Source organism: Drosophila suzukii, chromosome 3 (assembly GCF_043229965.1).
Source record: "Drosophila suzukii chromosome 3, CBGP_Dsuzu_IsoJpt1.0, whole genome shotgun sequence".
Classification (NCBI taxonomy): Eukaryota; Metazoa; Arthropoda; class Insecta; order Diptera; family Drosophilidae; genus Drosophila; species Drosophila suzukii.
The window spans coordinates 6,493,475-6,511,151 of NC_092082.1; the positions used below are offsets into that span (position 1 = coordinate 6,493,475).

General features: G+C 42.4%; 2 protein-coding genes across 3 annotated transcripts; both read left to right on the forward strand.

Annotated features, from left to right (window-relative positions):
- Positions 1 to 126: 126 nt before the first annotated feature.
- bmm (brummer) lies at positions 127 to 10,192 on the forward strand. 2 transcript variants are annotated; one of them, XR_005014206.3, is made up of 8 exons: positions 127 to 573; positions 7,581 to 8,263; positions 8,386 to 8,552; positions 8,620 to 8,728; positions 8,896 to 8,984; positions 9,050 to 9,318; positions 9,420 to 9,567; positions 9,685 to 9,823. XR_005014206.3 is itself a non-coding variant. In XM_017079222.4 (7 exons), the coding sequence occupies exons 1-7, from the start codon at positions 414 to 416 to the stop codon at positions 9,858 to 9,860; spliced, it is 1,653 nt and encodes a 550-aa protein (XP_016934711.2). In that variant the 5' UTR covers positions 128 to 413; the 3' UTR covers positions 9,861 to 10,192. The 2 variants fall into 2 exon arrangements, 1 of the variants encoding a protein (XP_016934711.2); XM_017079222.4 differs by lacking the exon at positions 9,420 to 9,567 and having other exon boundaries at positions 128 to 573; positions 9,685 to 10,192.
- Positions 10,193 to 10,554: 362 nt separating this feature from the next.
- Positions 10,555 to 17,660, forward strand: mop (tyrosine-protein phosphatase non-receptor type protein myopic). The gene is made up of 10 exons (XM_017079037.4): positions 10,555 to 10,772; positions 11,393 to 12,142; positions 12,202 to 15,165; positions 15,230 to 15,685; positions 15,739 to 16,272; positions 16,351 to 16,479; positions 16,540 to 16,721; positions 16,789 to 16,976; positions 17,040 to 17,159; positions 17,218 to 17,660. The coding sequence occupies exons 1-10, from the start codon at positions 10,689 to 10,691 to the stop codon at positions 17,328 to 17,330; spliced, it is 5,520 nt and encodes a 1,839-aa protein (XP_016934526.3). The 5' UTR covers positions 10,555 to 10,688; the 3' UTR covers positions 17,331 to 17,660.
- The last annotated feature ends 17 nt before the right edge of the window (positions 17,661 to 17,677 follow it).

A 17,677-nucleotide genomic window follows, 5' to 3' on the forward strand; every position in this document is an offset into this window, starting at 1 on the left:
AAACGATATAAAATAAGGAATACCCCATACGACCACAGCCTATCGAATAGAACGCATATTTAGGTACTATGGCCAAACCACGAACGGTCACACTGCCATGGAAATGTATAAAAAGGGGCGGCCGTCGGCAGAGCGAATGAATAACGGTTCGCGAGCACCAACGTTTCATTTTCGAGAGCGGAGTAAATTTTCCAGTCGACAAATAGTGATTGAACACCCAAACGAGATTTATTCGAGACCCGCCTACAAATTGCAAAATAACAGGAGCTGCAATTGCATTCGAATCCGCGGAAAAAACCCGTGGAAAGTGCTAGAAAAAATAAGAAGGAAAAACTGTGACGCGATCAAAACCCAAAACAACAACAACAAACAGTCATCGGACGATTAATAGAATCTAACGCAGAGTCCAAAGCATGAATCTGTCATTCGCTGGCTGCGGATTTCTGGGCATCTACCACGTCGGAGTGGCCGTCTGCTTCAAGAAGTATGCCCCGCATCTGTTGCTGGAGAAGATTGGAGGCGCTTCGGCCGGTTCCCTGGCCGCCTGCTGTCTCCTCTGCGATTTGCCATTGGGTAAGTCACTTCCCCCTGCGTGCATGGGTGGGTCCAATGGGGGTTTTCGGGGGTGAAACCACCCCTGTCGGTATGAAAGATTGTAAATCTTTAAAACTAGTTATCCAAACCAAATTAGACACACCATTTTGAAATATTTTTGATACTAAAGATTAATAAAAGTACAATTTTTATTTATTTTGCCTTACATCATCGATGATGGAATTTTAATTTGTTATCTCAAATTCTGAAGAATTTTTACAATAATATTTTAAAACGAAAAACAACTTTGCTATGTCACAGTTTGTGCCTAAAATGTGTGGTGTGTCTGAACTTGGCCTTTGTTTCAATGGACTTTCATAGAAAATCCCCCTTAAATATTTTTTTTGCACCCCCTCTGGTATTTTCTCTACTTCTCTCCCCCTTTCTCGCAAACTACACACACACACGTACATACGCGAAACAGCTGACTGCAAAAACAACCACTGGGCAGTTCAGTGACTCTGCAAGTGGGAGGGAGAAGGAGTGAGTACGAGGGAGGGAGAGCGAGAGAGATGCTGCGGGGCTCAATATAAAACGCATTGCATTGAATTGATAAGCTTGTTTGCGTTTGTAGGTCGCTAGGAAGTCAATGGGGGTCTTTCATAATTGTCTGTGATAGTGTGTGTTTTTGGGCGTGTTTGTTCACTTTCGAAGGGGGCTCGTCTGTCGAAGGAAAACTGCGGCGCAGTTGAAAAACCTCACGAAAACAGAAAAACAAGTTTCGTAGCCCGGGACAACGCACTTTTGTAAAAGCGGCACCCAAATCTATCGGCAAATGGTTGGGCTACACAAACACAGCTGTGGGCAAAATAATAGATTCGTTGTCCTCAAGTATTTCATGAAAATCGAAAACAAAGAAAAACTTTAAAATTTAACAGATATACCGATTTATTACTCTGAAATTTATAAAATATACCATCTTTTGAGCCGGAACTGTTTATCTAATCTAAATTTGAATGAAATAATTTCAAGAGATTAAACTATACCTTTGGTGATATTTCCCGGGAATTGATTAAAACTGTATTGCGTCAAAATGATTAAGTAAAAAACCCCATTTAATCGTAGATCTATCACATAATGGTTACCACTATTTTGACCCCAACTGTACGATTACAAACCTATTTTGATCGAGATGCCTGAAGGTCGAGTGTTTATTCATAAATTTGTTTATGCTTAGGAGGCTTGTTCATGGAAAGTCGCTTACGAATTCGAGGCAAAGCAGTTGTGCTATTGTGGAATCGGGTCTATATATAGCTATGAAAAATATATATAGGGCTTGTAACACGAGTTCTTGTTTTCGATTTTTTATGTGTAACGCTTCGTTTGTATCGTGGGTATAAACATGTCAATCACTGGGGGAACACAAAACTAGCGAGGAATTCAAAAACAAATGTCAGCTGTATTACTCATGGCTACTGCAACGATTGCAGATCGTGTGCCTTATCACTTGACCAGGGTAATCGAGAGCTATAATCTGGAATAACGTCAGCAGAGGCAGCAGCGTTCGATCGTTAATATAATCAATCGGGTTTTTATTTGCTTTTATGCCAATGGGATGATCATCACCCCCGGGGCTTAACATGCTCAATTTCCCCTGACTTTGGTTCCATTGAAGTTGCCACACAGGGAGTACTACGTTCTGAAATTGGTGGTTTTGATCCCGAATTTCAAAAACAATGCATTTCAAAAAAATCTTTGTTCTCTAAATTATCAAAAGGTGATGATACCATCGATATTCTTACTTGATATATACAGTATCGATAAGAAATGGCCTTTTACTTAGCGTAAATATTAACAAATCTTTCTTTCTTGAGTTACCTTTCTGAATTTATTTACGTCATTACTCTGGATCATTCCTTTTTGCATCTACTGCTTTTCCGGTTCTCTTGTAGGGTTTTCATTTCTACCTACCTGATCTTTATCCTCAACTGGTAGAAAGTTCTTTAGCCTCGCCAGGTGCTGCAGGTAACTGGAATTTTCCTGTAATTTCAGTTTCCACTTTAATTGCCGCAATTAAATTTTGTCGGTTGCATTCTGATCTAGGTCTATTTGATTACTCAGCACAGAGCGTGTCTAATTTGGACTTTAAAGTCGTTATGCAGTTCACTTACCTCGTGCAGGGTTTTGGGTCCTAAGTACAGGTACGTATATAAGTACAGAAGTGTTTCACAGACAAAAGACAGACGATTTGTTCCGCCGCCAGATTAGATTTGTGAAAGTTTTTACTTGTTTTCGGGCTTGCCAACAGTGCAGTCATAAAAAGATGGCAGGTATTGGATTTGAATTAGAGAACTGGAAACTCAATCAAGACTAGTTTTACTTTAAGTAGGAAAGAAAGTTGCAGGTTAAAGTACTCCAGATTATTTTAAAACTTCAAATACTATTACAATTCTACAGTCGTTTTACAGTTCTATTTCTATTATTATCATCTCCATTTCCTTTGTACTCAAAGTGCCAACTTGAATCCAAGGGTTATTCAGACAGGGTGTTGGAAAAACACCTCATCCGACTCTTAACAAACCTATTCATTCATGACCGCTCTTTTATAGCCCTATTTATCAAGTGTTCACCGCACTTCCTCTTTGTTGTTGGCACTCGAAGCACTTTAACACGAGTTGGGATCGCCACGCGAACTTGTCACCGTATCGTATGACGATGGTACCGCGAACTATATTGCCCAGATATAGATATCTCACACTCTCCACATTTCACCGGCAAGTGGTTTGATAATCGCGAATTTTATTTTCAATCACTTTGGAGCACCACTTCGTGCCTTAGTTACAGGAACCCTTATAAGCAGATCGTTATCAGTGAATGGAAATTGCCGTGTTTTGATGGATTCTCCCATAAGACTACAGTTCTAGATGCAAATCTGTAAATACGAATATTTAGTCTACGTTTATTTTTAGTGGGAAAGCCAACGGCCGACCTTCAAGTTGAGTTGGCAATCTGGAAATTTTAGAATTCGAACTGCAATTCATTGTTCTGTTCGTATGCGGGCACACGATCATACCTATATATTCATTGCTTATCGGTTTGATTTACCTTTATGGGCACATTATGTTATCATGGGGGAGTCATGTTTTGTTGCCGATTTCCGTCGCTTAAAGTCCAAGTTGCGGGTGTATCTGATATTCGCCTACGTAGTATATAGACCACAGACTTCTGAATGGTCTGGTCGTCTGACCATTCGAATTCGTTGCAGCTGGTAATTCGACAAATATGAGTCAAGTGCAGTTTCGCAATTTAAGTCGCAAATCGGAGCTCTTTGTCTTTGTTTGATTCAGATTGATCGCTATCTATATGGCCGTACTGCTGCCTATATGCTCCATTCGATTGACGTATTTTGCATTGGGCTTAGTTTCCTATTCCTATTCCCAGAAGATTAGAGCACAAAGCAAATACTATCTGCATATTTACATGTGGCATGCAGCTGGTTGTTATACCCTATAATACATAATGCTATCAGCTCTGCGGGGTCCTCTATATGTGGCGTATCTTTCAATGATCTCCTCGGCTCAATCGATCGCCAATGCAAATGGGGCTGTTCATCATTATCGAACGCATTATTGTTGATTGACACACTTTCCGCGGCACACAAAACTAATCCACGATAACACTTGGTCACGGGCCGGGTTTCCAATGGAACTAAGTAGAATACTAGGACTTTCTAAGGGGTCTTAGGCTTTAATATTGCTTAAAATTGAATCTAGACAAAAGCCTAAAATCGAACTATACGTCAAGTTTTAAATATTAACTACCAAAATTCAAGTAAATTTCAATTATAACCTATTAGATCTTCAAAAGATCATATAAAATTTAGCTAAATGATCGTTTTCAAATGGAATGCAAACAAAAATAGCAGCTGCCACTGCTCATGAAAACAATTCTATCCTACCTTTCTCTTTTCCTCTTTCAACCTCCCAAAACCACCCTGATAAAAATAAATGAAAGCGACATATCCAGAAGATTCCCGAAATCCGTTGCCAAGTGCAGAGAATTCATGGCTTTGCAACGTGACCTATATAAATAAATGTATTTGTGTAACGGCTGCACAAAGCGCAAACAGAAAACTTATATAGTCAAGGTGATAAATTGTCTACCGAAAACATCCACTTAAAAAAGTAATAAAAAAAGGTAAAAAAAAAAGTAAAACTACTTTTAATGAAGGTGAACCACCAAGCATGAAACCATAATATTTTAGGTTTAATAATTATGAAACCGTTACATTTAAGTAAGTCATAGTAATTAAAACTGGTCGAAGTAAGCGAATAAAAAAAATGTTATGGACTGAATAGTAAAAAACAGTGAATCTTAAATAACAAAACAAAACCCTACACTTTATAAGTCTTCACCAATTAGAAAAACAATATTAGAAAAAGAAATCCAAATATTTACACATTCCATAAAAAGAACTTCTGGGCAAAGAAGTCTTACAAGATAAACAGAGCTATAGTGTAAACATAATTACTTTGCCCACTGTACCCATATAGAATATGTATGTAAGTGGCTAAACTATGCGCAAGCGGAAGAAGCAGAAAATTCAGATATTCTGGTTTCGGTGCTCTTTGAATACAACCACAATATCACGTGATGAGGCCTTTTATTTTTGTTTTTGGGTGCCCAGCGATAAGTAGGGAGAGAACAAGAGAGCCAAATGAAAGGGTATTACACGAATTTTGGGGGTCAGACCTCGGAAATGGGGGTGTGTGGGTACCGTAGCGCTCTCTTTCTTGTTGAAAGTTTGTTGCCTTTCCTTTTTCCGTTGAGAGCAACAACTGCATACGTATGTCACTCCCCCCACTCCCCTTTTCTCTTCGGAAACTTGTTTATTTATCCATGGAAGTCGAGCCCCCAAAGAAATGGAATTTTTTTGCAGCTGTTTGTATGTACGTATGTATTTATGTGCTCGTTCGTTTTCCTCTTTATGTTGTTTACGATTTCGTTTCGTTTTGATTTCCATTTTCCATCTGCCGTTATGCCCCCGGCCTCCAAAGCGGGCGTTAGTTGCACTTGACTTGCGGTTAAAATAGACGCAAACTGTACATTCCACGAACAGTTATGGTAATAACATTAAAACTCATTTACTTTATGGAATATAATGGTTTAAAAAGGGGTGATTCTTATAGTTCGATAAGTTCTACGTCAGAGGTTTTAGTTTAAAGTTAAAATGGTATAGTGTTTGTAACAGAAAATGCATTATCTTAAAAATATCCAAGTTTGCTGGCCGTTTTAATATTAGAAAAGGCTATAACAGATTTGACAAATATTGTTTTTAAGCAAGTTGATCTTAATCTTACGTATTTGGTATATGAATACCCCAAAAATCTATTAGAGCCCCATTCATTCATGACAGTAATGTATTCTTATCTCGTATATGGAAGGTATTACAAATAAGTTGATGTTATCATCACACTGTAGGGTTAGTAATTCTCATTCAAGGTTAAATGGTATTTATCGGATGGCTTTAACCCACAGAAGACACGCCCACTTTTCTCATTCCATTTCAGAAAATAAAGCTGATTTAAGCACGCAGTTATTATTTGCCTAAGAAAAACAAAAACAGAAATAATTAAGAGGGCAGCACGTAACTTGATAGCGTTGTTTATTCGCATTTTCCTCTCTAGTTTATTATTGTTGTTGACAATCGAAAGCGGAAAACAAAAACAAATTGATATATTACCAGGAATTGGGACCCCCACGGGTTTCATGGGTTCTTCAGCGAGGTTCCAAACTCCATTCCTAACAATAGTGTTCAATGTCGTAGCTTTTGATAGTGTAACTGATAAGCGAACGTTATGTGACTTGTTTTGCAACTATGTATGGGGTTAACCGATTATATAGTTTCGATCGTGTGACATAATTCCGGATTTTTAGATAGGTCTCTCGACCTTAGCTTTCGTTGTTCCGCGATTCATCTTGTGCGGTGGCCTGATTTTGTTTTACGTCAATTTATGGAATACAACAAAATTATACAAGATTCTATGAGTGTATTCTAACCTTATCATTTTCTTAGCTGTAGGCCGTTTATTTTCATCTAATCAAAATATTTGGAAAGTACAACTAGCGTGTGGCACTGCGGGGAGCTCGATTTCTTATCAACAAGGCACATGGCACACGCGAAACTATTATATTTATGAGTAAAATATGGGAGCATAGGTTCAATCAATATTTACCTTTCTTCTTCTGTAAACCAACCAGAAGTTACTTGGGTTTAAGTATCCCAATAAAATGTTTGTAATTTCCTTCTCTGATTTAAACAATATGATACTAATATTAGGGAAAAAATATGGGTCATATATATTGAACAACATAACACATCTATTTTGTTTTCAAATAGCTGATCTTATCAGCAAGTAAAGGTTTTAGAATCGTATGATAGAGCCCTTTTATGAAACAAGCTGTATTTTTGTCCAATTCTCAAACTCAAGTTGTACCATATGGTGGGATCCATAATTCCTTATCAGCTCCATAAACTGTTGGTTGGGGGTCGAGTGGCAAATAGAACAAAACAAACACTTTCAAACCACTCAAGGTTCGTACGTCATTTCCCCTCATAAACGGGGCGGGAAATGGACTACAACAATAACACTGCCAAGAGCACCAATTGACCCTTTGGATGACACAATGACGCAAAAGCCACGGGCATCATCAGACGCAGATCAACAATCTGTGGGAAATGCGGGATGAGATAGCCCACTGAACCCGAAAATGTCAATAATTTATAAGCTTGATTAGCAAGGGTATGGAATAAACAGTCGATCTATACCAAGTCTAACTGGAAATGTTCTAGAACTATTATTAGGTTGATAGATCGAAGTTTTGCTTATGCATTGCTAGCTTTTCTGAATGGTTACTAATTACATTTCGAGAACACGAGATGGGGATCACCACCTTTATAAAGCAAAGTCCAACTTTTTATACCCTAGCTATTACTAAGATTTAATAGAGAATTTTTACTAACCACTTTCCTTTATTCTTTACAGGCAGCATGACTTCGGATTTCTTTAGGGTGGTGAACGAGGCACGTCGCTATTCTCTGGGTCCCTTCAGTCCCTCCTTTAACATCCAGACCTGCTTGCTGGAGGGTCTACAGAAGCATCTACCAGACGATGCCCACAAGAGGGTTAATGGACGCCTTCACATCTCTCTCACCCGAGTTTACGATGGAAAGAATGTGATTATCTCGGAGTTTGAGTCACGGGAGGAGGTTCTCCAGGCGCTGTTGTGCGCCTGCTTTATTCCCGGGTTCTCCGGCATCTTGCCGCCCCGATTCCGTGGAGTTCGCTACATGGATGGCGCCTTTTCGGATAACCTGCCCATCCTGGACGAGAACACCATCACGGTGAGCCCGTTCTGCGGGGAGAGTGATATTTGCCCCAGGGATCAAAGTTCGCAGCTCTTCCATCTGAATTGGGCCAATACCAGTATTGAGATCTCTAGACAGAACATCAATCGATTCGTGCGGATCCTTTTCCCGCCGCGTCCCGAATTTCTGTCTAAATTCTGTCAGCAGGGCTTCGATGATGCCCTGCAATTTCTGCACCGCAACAATCTTATCAACTGCCGGCGTTGTGTGGCGGTTCAGTCCACATTTGTGGTCTCCGAGACGGTGGCCCAGCCCCAGGAGTTCGATCCCGAGTGCAGGGAGTGCAAGAAGCATAGAAAGGTGAGGACTCAGAATGGATTTAGTATTACTTTTGATTTGCCTACCTTAATTTATAAGTAATGTAGACTTTTCTTATAAGTAGTTGTTACCTTTTACTAACTTGTATTTCTCTTATTTTCCAGGACGCTTTGAGCTCAAATATGCCTCAAACAGTGCTGGATGTGATCCAGGACTATATCGAGCAAGCCAATAAGGGTCTGGCCAACTGGATCTTTAAGCATCGCGGTATCAAGCTGCTTTCTCTGCCCGCCACAGTGCCCATGGACTTTCTCCTGGCGACCATTTCAAAGTAGGTTTGCAAAATGACATTGTATAAAACCAATTTATTAAACATTTTATTTTATAACCTTTTTTAGGATATCAGCACTGACGCCTAAGCTTACCAAACAAGCCAGAATAATGGTGGAGGACTTTATTCTTCAGTTAAACGACGCCATGCGGATACGCCTGCTAAATAAATTCACTGTAAGTTAATTAAATGCTTTCATTGTGATCACTTGGTTAAATAAGCAACTAAAGTGCATTTCAAGTTGAAGGGGTAAACTATGTTGTCCCCAAAGCTATGATTGGAAATTCGAATGAATGAATTTTTAAATGTGTTTTTAATTTAACGAAGAACCTTTCTGTTGCAGCTTTATGACCAGCCTCACTTTGATGCCACTGGACTTCTACATTCCAGCCGTTTATATGGACCTCGAGTATCCATTCTTGTGGATGAATGGTGAGTTGGTCTATTACAATCCTCCCCCAAAAAATGGTAAATCTAATATTTAATTTTCTTTTTAGTGGAGCAACCCCACTGGAGGACGATGTCGACAACTTTGAGCATGTCCTCAAGATGACCACGCACAACGACGCTCTCTACGCCTATTACTATACCGACAATAATACGAACAAGGTGAAAGTAACCGAGATTTTCGACTTTGACGACATGACGGAGCACGACGAGCTGGCCACCGACCTGCAAATATACGAGGGATCGGTTGAGGATCACCCCAATCCCCACCAGCATAGCCACAATACAGTGGTCAGCGAATGGAATGGCGTTGAATCAGGTTAATATCTAAACTAAAATCACCCTTTTTAAGACAAATATCACGTCATTATGTAGATAAATCGTATCATTTGCAAATTGAATCAACAACATTTTTTGCAGTACAAATTATGCCCACGACTCCTGAACTACACGACGTAGCCTTTTAATGCTATCTTACACAGTTATCCAAAAACTAAATGACTATAAATGCACCTTCATTACCCTTCACCCACTCAAGCATTAAGTCAAAATTTTAAATCATTGGCAGGTAAATGATCTAAATTATCAATCGATTCCCCTTTATTCCCATTAAAAAGTTTCATTTCATTTAATTGACTTTGGAATGGTTAAACTAATGCATATGTTTCTTTCGAATGCTCCACAGACTTCTTCATCGACGCCCAGACGCCAACTGTGGAGGATAGTAAAACAACCGCGCCTCAATTTTCCCGCCTGGATCTGGAGCCCGAGTCAGATGCTAGCATCCACAGTGATCCTGAGGTTGATCAGAGTTTTGGCACCTCAACGCACAGTACCGATATGTATATAGAAATGGAATGAGACGGGATAAGAAGAAAAGAAGGGTATTTTGGGGGACTAGTCCTAGGAACTGTAACGAAACATCTCCAAAGCGGCTCGTAGCAAAGCGAAAAGCCTAGTAGCGTTTCCATTAGTCTAAGTATTAGTCTTAGTACGACCAACGTATGTACCTAATTTAACTTAGCCGTTAGCTGCCATTGTATCATCGCCAGTTCGTAAGCGGCAATTAGTAAATAATTGCACTCTTGTTATTTAGTCACCCTCACACGACTTGTATTACATCCAAATCCCATCTGTGTTTAGCCTAAGTTGATAATGTATAAACAATAAAGCAATAAACAAGATTTATATAATGCTTTGTGTTTATTTTGATTATAAATGTGGGGATAGTTTTAAGTAACTTAAATAAAGAAAAGAATTGTTCATTCCAATAAACGCTTAAATAGAATAAAAATTTTTTTAGTAAAGAACTGGATTATAAGTCTGTATTCTTAAAATAAAAAACAGGTCTTTAAAAATAAATAGGGAATTTCATGATCAAATACTCTTTGTTTTTATTTATATTGCTATCAAGTTTTTAATGAATTTTTTTATAAATGATCTTTTAATAACTTTTGATTTTCAAGTTCGGTTACATTTATCGATACCCACTGAAAGCGATAACAGCCCCAAGGTATCGATGCCAAGTGAGTACTAGGGAACTTGGTATTTTCTAGATTTCCTACAACGGTCACACACTGATTATTATTTTTTCTTGTAGCCGACTTATTGTTTTGATTTTGGTTAATTAATTGCCAGCAATCAGCTTAAATTGTGTGTTAAATCGAAGGGCAACTGGGCAGTCACAATATGGAGGCGGTGCCGCGTTTGCATATGCTGTGGTTCGCCCTGAAATCGAGTCCCGAAGGAACCTCCTTTGCGGCTTTGAAGAAGGTAAAGTGAAGAGCGACTGAAAAGGGGAGTGAAATAATTAAGAGAGTCAGAAAAACAAAGAGGAGACTTTATTATGAACTTAATTATCAGTCAAATGGCAAAAATGCGTTGTTTTTCGTATACTTTGGTGGCGTATTATTCCTCCTTATGGTGCCATTGCATTTTCCAAAGCTGCCCCGTTTTCCCTACTTTTAAGCCCCCCTTTGTCTGGTAATTTGTCTGGCGACTGAGTCATCGCCGTCATCTGATCAACTCTACAAACAATGAGTTATAAACAAACAAACAGAGAGTCGTGGGTAAATGCACTCAGGAACCCTTTAGCTTTTGCGAAAACCTTTCTGCAATAAGAGTTTTTAATGCATAAACAACATTGAAGGCTAGTTTGAGGGTCTGTTACCTGGAAAAAGCTTATAATATGAACCGTTAGTATGGGAATTGTGGGATATAGTCATACTATAAATCTAATCAAACATTAAAATCTAATCTAAATCTACCATTTTTATTAACATTTTTAAATAAGCTTGAAAGGTCACTAGGATTAGGAATAGGATTTTTACTAAACTGTTAGAATAAACCTTAATTAAAACCAACCAATTAAAACGGCCCTCATTGCATTCCAGTACATTGCGGAATTCTACCATGAGGACCCAGAGGCCTTCTCCAAGGAGGTTCACGCCCTGGAGACCCTTCGCAACCAGGCCATGCGCACCACCAAGGATGGAGCACCGGTGATGAAGCGCTACTACTGCCAGCTGCACGCCCTCCAGAATCGATTTCCCCAGCTGGCGGATCGTGGGATCTTCACCTTTACGTGGAAGGATCTATATCACAGTGCCGTTCACGAGGTCAGCGATCTGCGATTCGAGCGGGCCGCCGTGCTGTTCAACATTGCCGCATCGCACACGCAATCGGGAGCTTCTGTGACCCGTGGCGATGTCGACGGCATGAAGATGGCCTGCACACACTTCCAGGCGGCCGCCTGGGCCTATGGAGAGCTGAGGGAACGCTATGCCAATGTCAACAGTGGCGGGGATTTCATGACCCAAGAGCTGCTGGTGTTCCAGCAACAAGTGTGCTTTGCTCAAGCACAGGAATGCATCCTGGAGAAGTCGCTGATTGATAACAGAAAGCCACACATTGTGGCCAAGGTTACGGCTCAGATTGTGGTCTACTATGGAGCTGCACTCGCTGCTCTGCTGACCGGAGGAGATGAGGGCCCGGTGGCCCAGGTCATTGATAGTTCCGTATACAAACTGTGGAAAAAGTACGTCCGCTTCAAGATCAACTATCTGACTTGTATATTGTACCTGTACCAAGGTCAACATTCCGAGGAGAAGCGTCAGATGGGCGAAAGGGTGACGCTCTACCAGGTGAGTAAATCTATAAATTCTTTTAGTTATATCTTACAATTTTATAATACCTCTTAAAGGCCTCTTGGGACAAGCTAGAGGAGGCACGCAAAGAGTCTAAGGGTCTGCCCGATCAGCGAGAGATCAATGAATCCCTGAGTTTCACCGCTGATGTTGTGGAGGCCAAGCGCAAAAATGCCAAAAACGAGAACGAGTTCATTTACCACGAGTCGGTGCCGGAACTATCAACCATTGCAGCTGTCCAAGGTGCCAATCTGGTGAATGGAATAGGCTTTCAAGTTACCGACGAGGAGCACTCGGGACCAGATATATTTGCCCGATTGGTCCCCATGAAGGCCCACGAAGCCAGTTCTCTGTACAGCGAGGAGAAAGCCAAGTTGCTGCGAAAGTATGGAGCCCTGCTGGAGGAGAAGGACACCCAACTGGAGGCCTACATGAGCTCCCTCACCTTGGATAATCTGAATATCAACGAGGAACAGGCTAATAAGCTGCCGCAGGGCATCGTCGATCGCTGTGCTGCCTTGAATGCCAACAAGACTGCTATCAGCGATCTTGTGGAGGCCATGTCTCAGCTGGCTGAGATTACAGCCGATGTGGAGACCAATCTGGGTGAGATATCGCAAATGTTAGAGGCAGAATCCAAGGCGGAGCGAGAGTTTCAATCCGTCAGCGGCGTTCAACGAACTCCAAATGCTCATATCACTGAGTTGACCCGAGAGTTCCAAAAGTACAGTGAGGCCCATGCCCGCGCAGGGGAGTCTAATAATACCCTGAGAAAAGCCATGAGCCTGCACGTAAATAACCTAAAAATCCTGGCCAGACCATTGCCTGAGATCCAACAATTGATGCCCAAATTGAGTTCAGAATTGAATACTACCGAAATCTTCAGGGATGTGAAGCTTATACTCAATAAAGTTAACGAAATGAAGGCCCAACGGGCTCAGTTTCATGCGGACTTGAGGATAGCCATCAATGAGGATGATATAACTGGCAAAGTGATTGCCCATGGTGGGCAGGAGGGTCTCCAAGCTTTATTCTCCACCGAACTGGCTAAGCACGATAAGATCACCGAACTTCTGGACCAGAATATGGTGGCCCAGGCCAATATTCTCCAGGCTCTAACGGAAAACTATGCCAAGGCAGCTCCAGTTTTAAAGACACTACAGGATGTGAAGCAGAAACGTGAGCACTTCTACAGTTCTTTGGCGGCTTCTTACGACGTTTATGAGGATCTTTTGGCCAAATCAGCCAAGGGCTTGGAATTCTACAAGAAACTGGCTGGAAATGTGCAGAAGCTGCTTACCAGATTTAGATCAGCCAGGGATGTTCAGTCGGAAGAGCGCCAGCAAAGGATGCAGAGCGTCAAGGCGGCGACGCCTCCAGTGGTCAGCAAACCCACTCCGGAAGCAGCTCCATCGCCAGCGGTTAGTAGCACTCCCAAGCTGAGGGATTATCTGAAGGCCAAGGCAGCAATGGCGGATGCCTCGAATCCCACAACTCCTGGCTATGTGCCCACAGTGCGTCCGGTGCCGGTGGGTTCGGAAAATCCCACCCAGGCGACTTGTTCCTATGCCACTGCACCGCCGAATGAGCCACCTCCACCATATAGCCTTACTCAACAGCAGTATTTCGACCCCAGTGCCGCAGGATATACGAATCCCATGTATCAACAGCAGCAGCAGCACATTGCTCCTCCGGCCTACAAGGCTCAAGCTTCGCCCAACTCGCAGACCTTGCACGGAGCAATGGCTCAGATGAATCTGCAGAACCAGGCACAGGATAACAACCAAGCGGGCATGGGCTACAGTTACGGATATCCAAGTGGAGCAGTGCCACCGCTGGCCTATGCTGCCCCTGGAACAGCTCCCGCAAGCTCAGCTTCCCAGGGATTTAACGTCCAGCAACCGTTGTATGTGGCTACTTCGGGTAATCCCAATCCGGTTGCAAATCCCAGCGAGGTACCAACCTCCTTGCAGGCACCCTTTGTGGTCAATCAAATGTCCAATCATTACCAAACAGCCGGAGGCTATCCAGGACAGGGTTATCAACAAACTCAACAGGCAGCTTATCCACCGGCAGGTTCTGGTTACCCAGCAACTCCGCAGTCCTTGGGTTATACTCCAAATCAGCAGCAGCAACCTGCAGCATATTCGCAATCCCAAACACCACAGCAACAGGTGGCAGGCTACCCGCAACAGCCATCAACAGGATATCCCCAATCGTTGACACCTCAGCAAGCTGCAGGATATTCTCAGTCACAGACGCCGCAGCAACAGATGACCGGCTATCCCCAATCACAACAGCCCACGGGATTTTCACAGACGCAAACGCCTCAACAGCAGCATACAGGTTATCCACAGACATCGCAGCAACAGATAGGAGGATATTCCCAAACCCAAACACCACAGCAACAATCAACAGGATATACCCAATCCCAATCGCAGACACCACAGCAACAGCCAGGAGGATATCCCCATTCCCAGACACCGCAGCAACAGCCAGGGGGCTATCCCCAATCACAAACACCGCAGCAACCACTGGCATATCAGCAGCAACCATCGGGCTATCCACAACAGCAGCAATCTTCGGCAGTTGCTCCTCAGCAACCTTCTCTGTATCCTTCGCAAGCTTTACAAGCATCTCCTCAACCCATTCCAGCCCATCAGCCTGTGTCGTATCCACAGCAATACAATGATACCAATGCAACTCTAGCTCCAGCTCCTGGCGTTTCTCCTGTTCCCAGTCCTGCTCCAGCTCACACTCCCGCACCTACTTCATCTCAAGCTGTCACATCTCCCAATCCTGGAGCCACTTACAGCAGCTATTCCAACCATCCTGGCTACAGCTTCAATCCCCAGACGGGTCAATACGAGTACAGCAGTGGCTATCAGCAGGAAAGCAGTGCCTTAAAGGGATCCCAGGCTTCTCAGAACTACCAGTTCAGCCAGAGTGGCAAGCAGCAGTCGGTGGGAACCACAGACTCAGAGAACGCCAATCGCAGCAATTCGGCCACGGGATTCAATGTGAGTAATAGATAGACACAATTTTGAGATCCTTAATAATAATTACTAATATTTTATCCCGCAGTCACCTATCGTGTCCCACACCAAGGCTAATCTGCCAGCCAAGGACTCCACTTCGGCGGAGGAGGGTAAGGAATCATCCAACTACTATTCTGCTCCCTATGGCTACCATGGCAGTGTAACGCCCCAGCCGCACCAACAGCAGCCCACTCCCACGCCTCCAACAGGCTCCATTTACATGCTGAGCGGAGCGCAGAGCACAGCTCAGACGCAAACAACCACGAGTGGTCCACCCTATGCCTCCTCCAGCGCTACGGTCAAGGCGGAACCCAAAGCGGAGGTAGTGGCTCCCAAGGTAACCAGCAATGTAGATCTGCTTAGTGACCTGGACATCGACTGCTCTGTGGCTGTGCCGCCGCCCATGTTGCCGCAACCTGTGATGCTGCCGCAGGTGGTGGCCACTCCCACGCCTCCGGGAAGTCAGGTGTCGGCTCCCGCTAAAGCAGAAAGTGTGGTAGAGGTAAATATCTAAAAATCATATTGTATTATTTTCTAAACAAAAATTCCTTCCAGCCCATTGCGCCCAAAACGCCAGACATTCCCCCAGCAGCCGTGGAAGAAATATCTTCAACTCCAGCTTCTATACCATTAGCTCCAAAGTGCACCAGTCTGGACAACCTCTCCAACTGTTCTGATCTAAGTTCTCTGGAGAACTTTGATTGGGACTCGGTCTCACTTACACATTCCGTCAGTGAAAATCAGCAAAAGGCACCTTCCGCCAATGGCCATTCGAATAATTTTGCATTCCAAGCCGAAACCTTTACCGATGAAAAGACCACCAAATATTTCCAAAAGGAGGTGGAGAGCTACGAAAAATTGCTGGAGAATCTTCATGTAAAAATGCTGAACGGGAAGACCCAACTGGGGGCCAAGTGGCAGGAATTGCAGCAGAAACTGGACAAAGACGCTAGTGCCAACAAGCGGTCCACCACCATTGCGAAATTGTTCCCGGAGAAGAATCGATCGCTCGATTGCCTGCCCTTCGATCATGCTAGAGTGAAACTGGACAAGCAGACAGATGACTATATCAATGCAGCCTACATGAAGGTGGGTCATGATCAGCATAAAAAATATATCTTAGATTTCAATGTGTATGTTTTCTAAACTCCCAATCTTTTACTTTAGAACTTGAGTGCCGGCTGTCCCAATTTCATCGTTGCCCAGACTCCGCAGGCGAATACCATCAACGATTTTTGGTCCATGATATGGTCGGAAAAGTCACGAACTGTGGTTTGTCTACACACCACAAACGAGGTAACATTAAAACCAATATCTTAAAGTTTTTATTTTATTTATACCAAATTTTTTGTATAGCTTTTTGATCCCTACTGGCCTCAGACATTGGATCAGACCACTCACTACGATGATTACACCGTGACCTGTGTGAAACTACAGCAACTTAGCCACTGCTCCGAGTACCAACTCAAATTATCCATGCATGGAGCTGATGCCGTGCTGGATTTATCTCTTTTGCAGCTAAAACAGTGGACCAAGGGGTAAATATATACAATTTTGGTTAAGTGAACAACATAATTAAAATATGTTTGCTCTATTATTTTACAGAGCACCTGCTCAACTTTTGGGGGTGGCTGAAAATGCGCTAGAGACCCATCGACAGCGATGCCAGTCTGCTAATGCTCCCAACTCGCCGCTCATTATGAACTGTTTAACGGGCTCCGAGCGTTCTGAACTGGTGGCCATTGGTGTATGTGCCATCATAGCCACCCAGAACAAGCAGCCCATTCTACTAAGTATGTACATTTAGCTAAGATCGGTGTTATATAACTTTATTAATATTCAAATATCCCCTTCAGATACGGTTGATGTTTGGTCGCGCATTTGTGCACAGCGTCAAAATTCCCTGAGAGATTCCGTCATCCTGGAACAGTCCATGCAAATCGTGCTTTGCAATGCTCACAATGTCCTTAACAAGCGTAAGAACTTATTAATTGTCAAGGGTATACCTTCATTTCAATAAAATGTATCATGCAGGTGGCATAATGACCTCATATCAAATGAAGATGGCTCCGCAGGTGACTGCCAAGGAGCAGCAGGAGACCAAGGATCCGCTCAACGAATTGGATGCACTTTGGAAGCTGAAATAAACGACTGAACCAACCAATCGCGGCAGTTAACTAAAGATATATTTCTAATCAAACACGAGTATTTATACAACTATTTAATTGTGCAAACCTGTTTTCAACGATCTGACATTGTTGCAAACAATTTAAGGCAAGAGAAAAGTATTTAAAGGGATATCGAAATCATTTTTTTATCTATATCATAATCGACTCTTTCAACTGTTATATAAAGTGTATTTCGAAGCGAACCGAATCGTGATGTTAATGGGATATTGTCAAGCGTTTCAAACCACTCTAAACGAGTATATTATATATCAATTAAACATTTAATAAAATACATACAAATCAAAAGCATTCCTGGTGAAAAATGT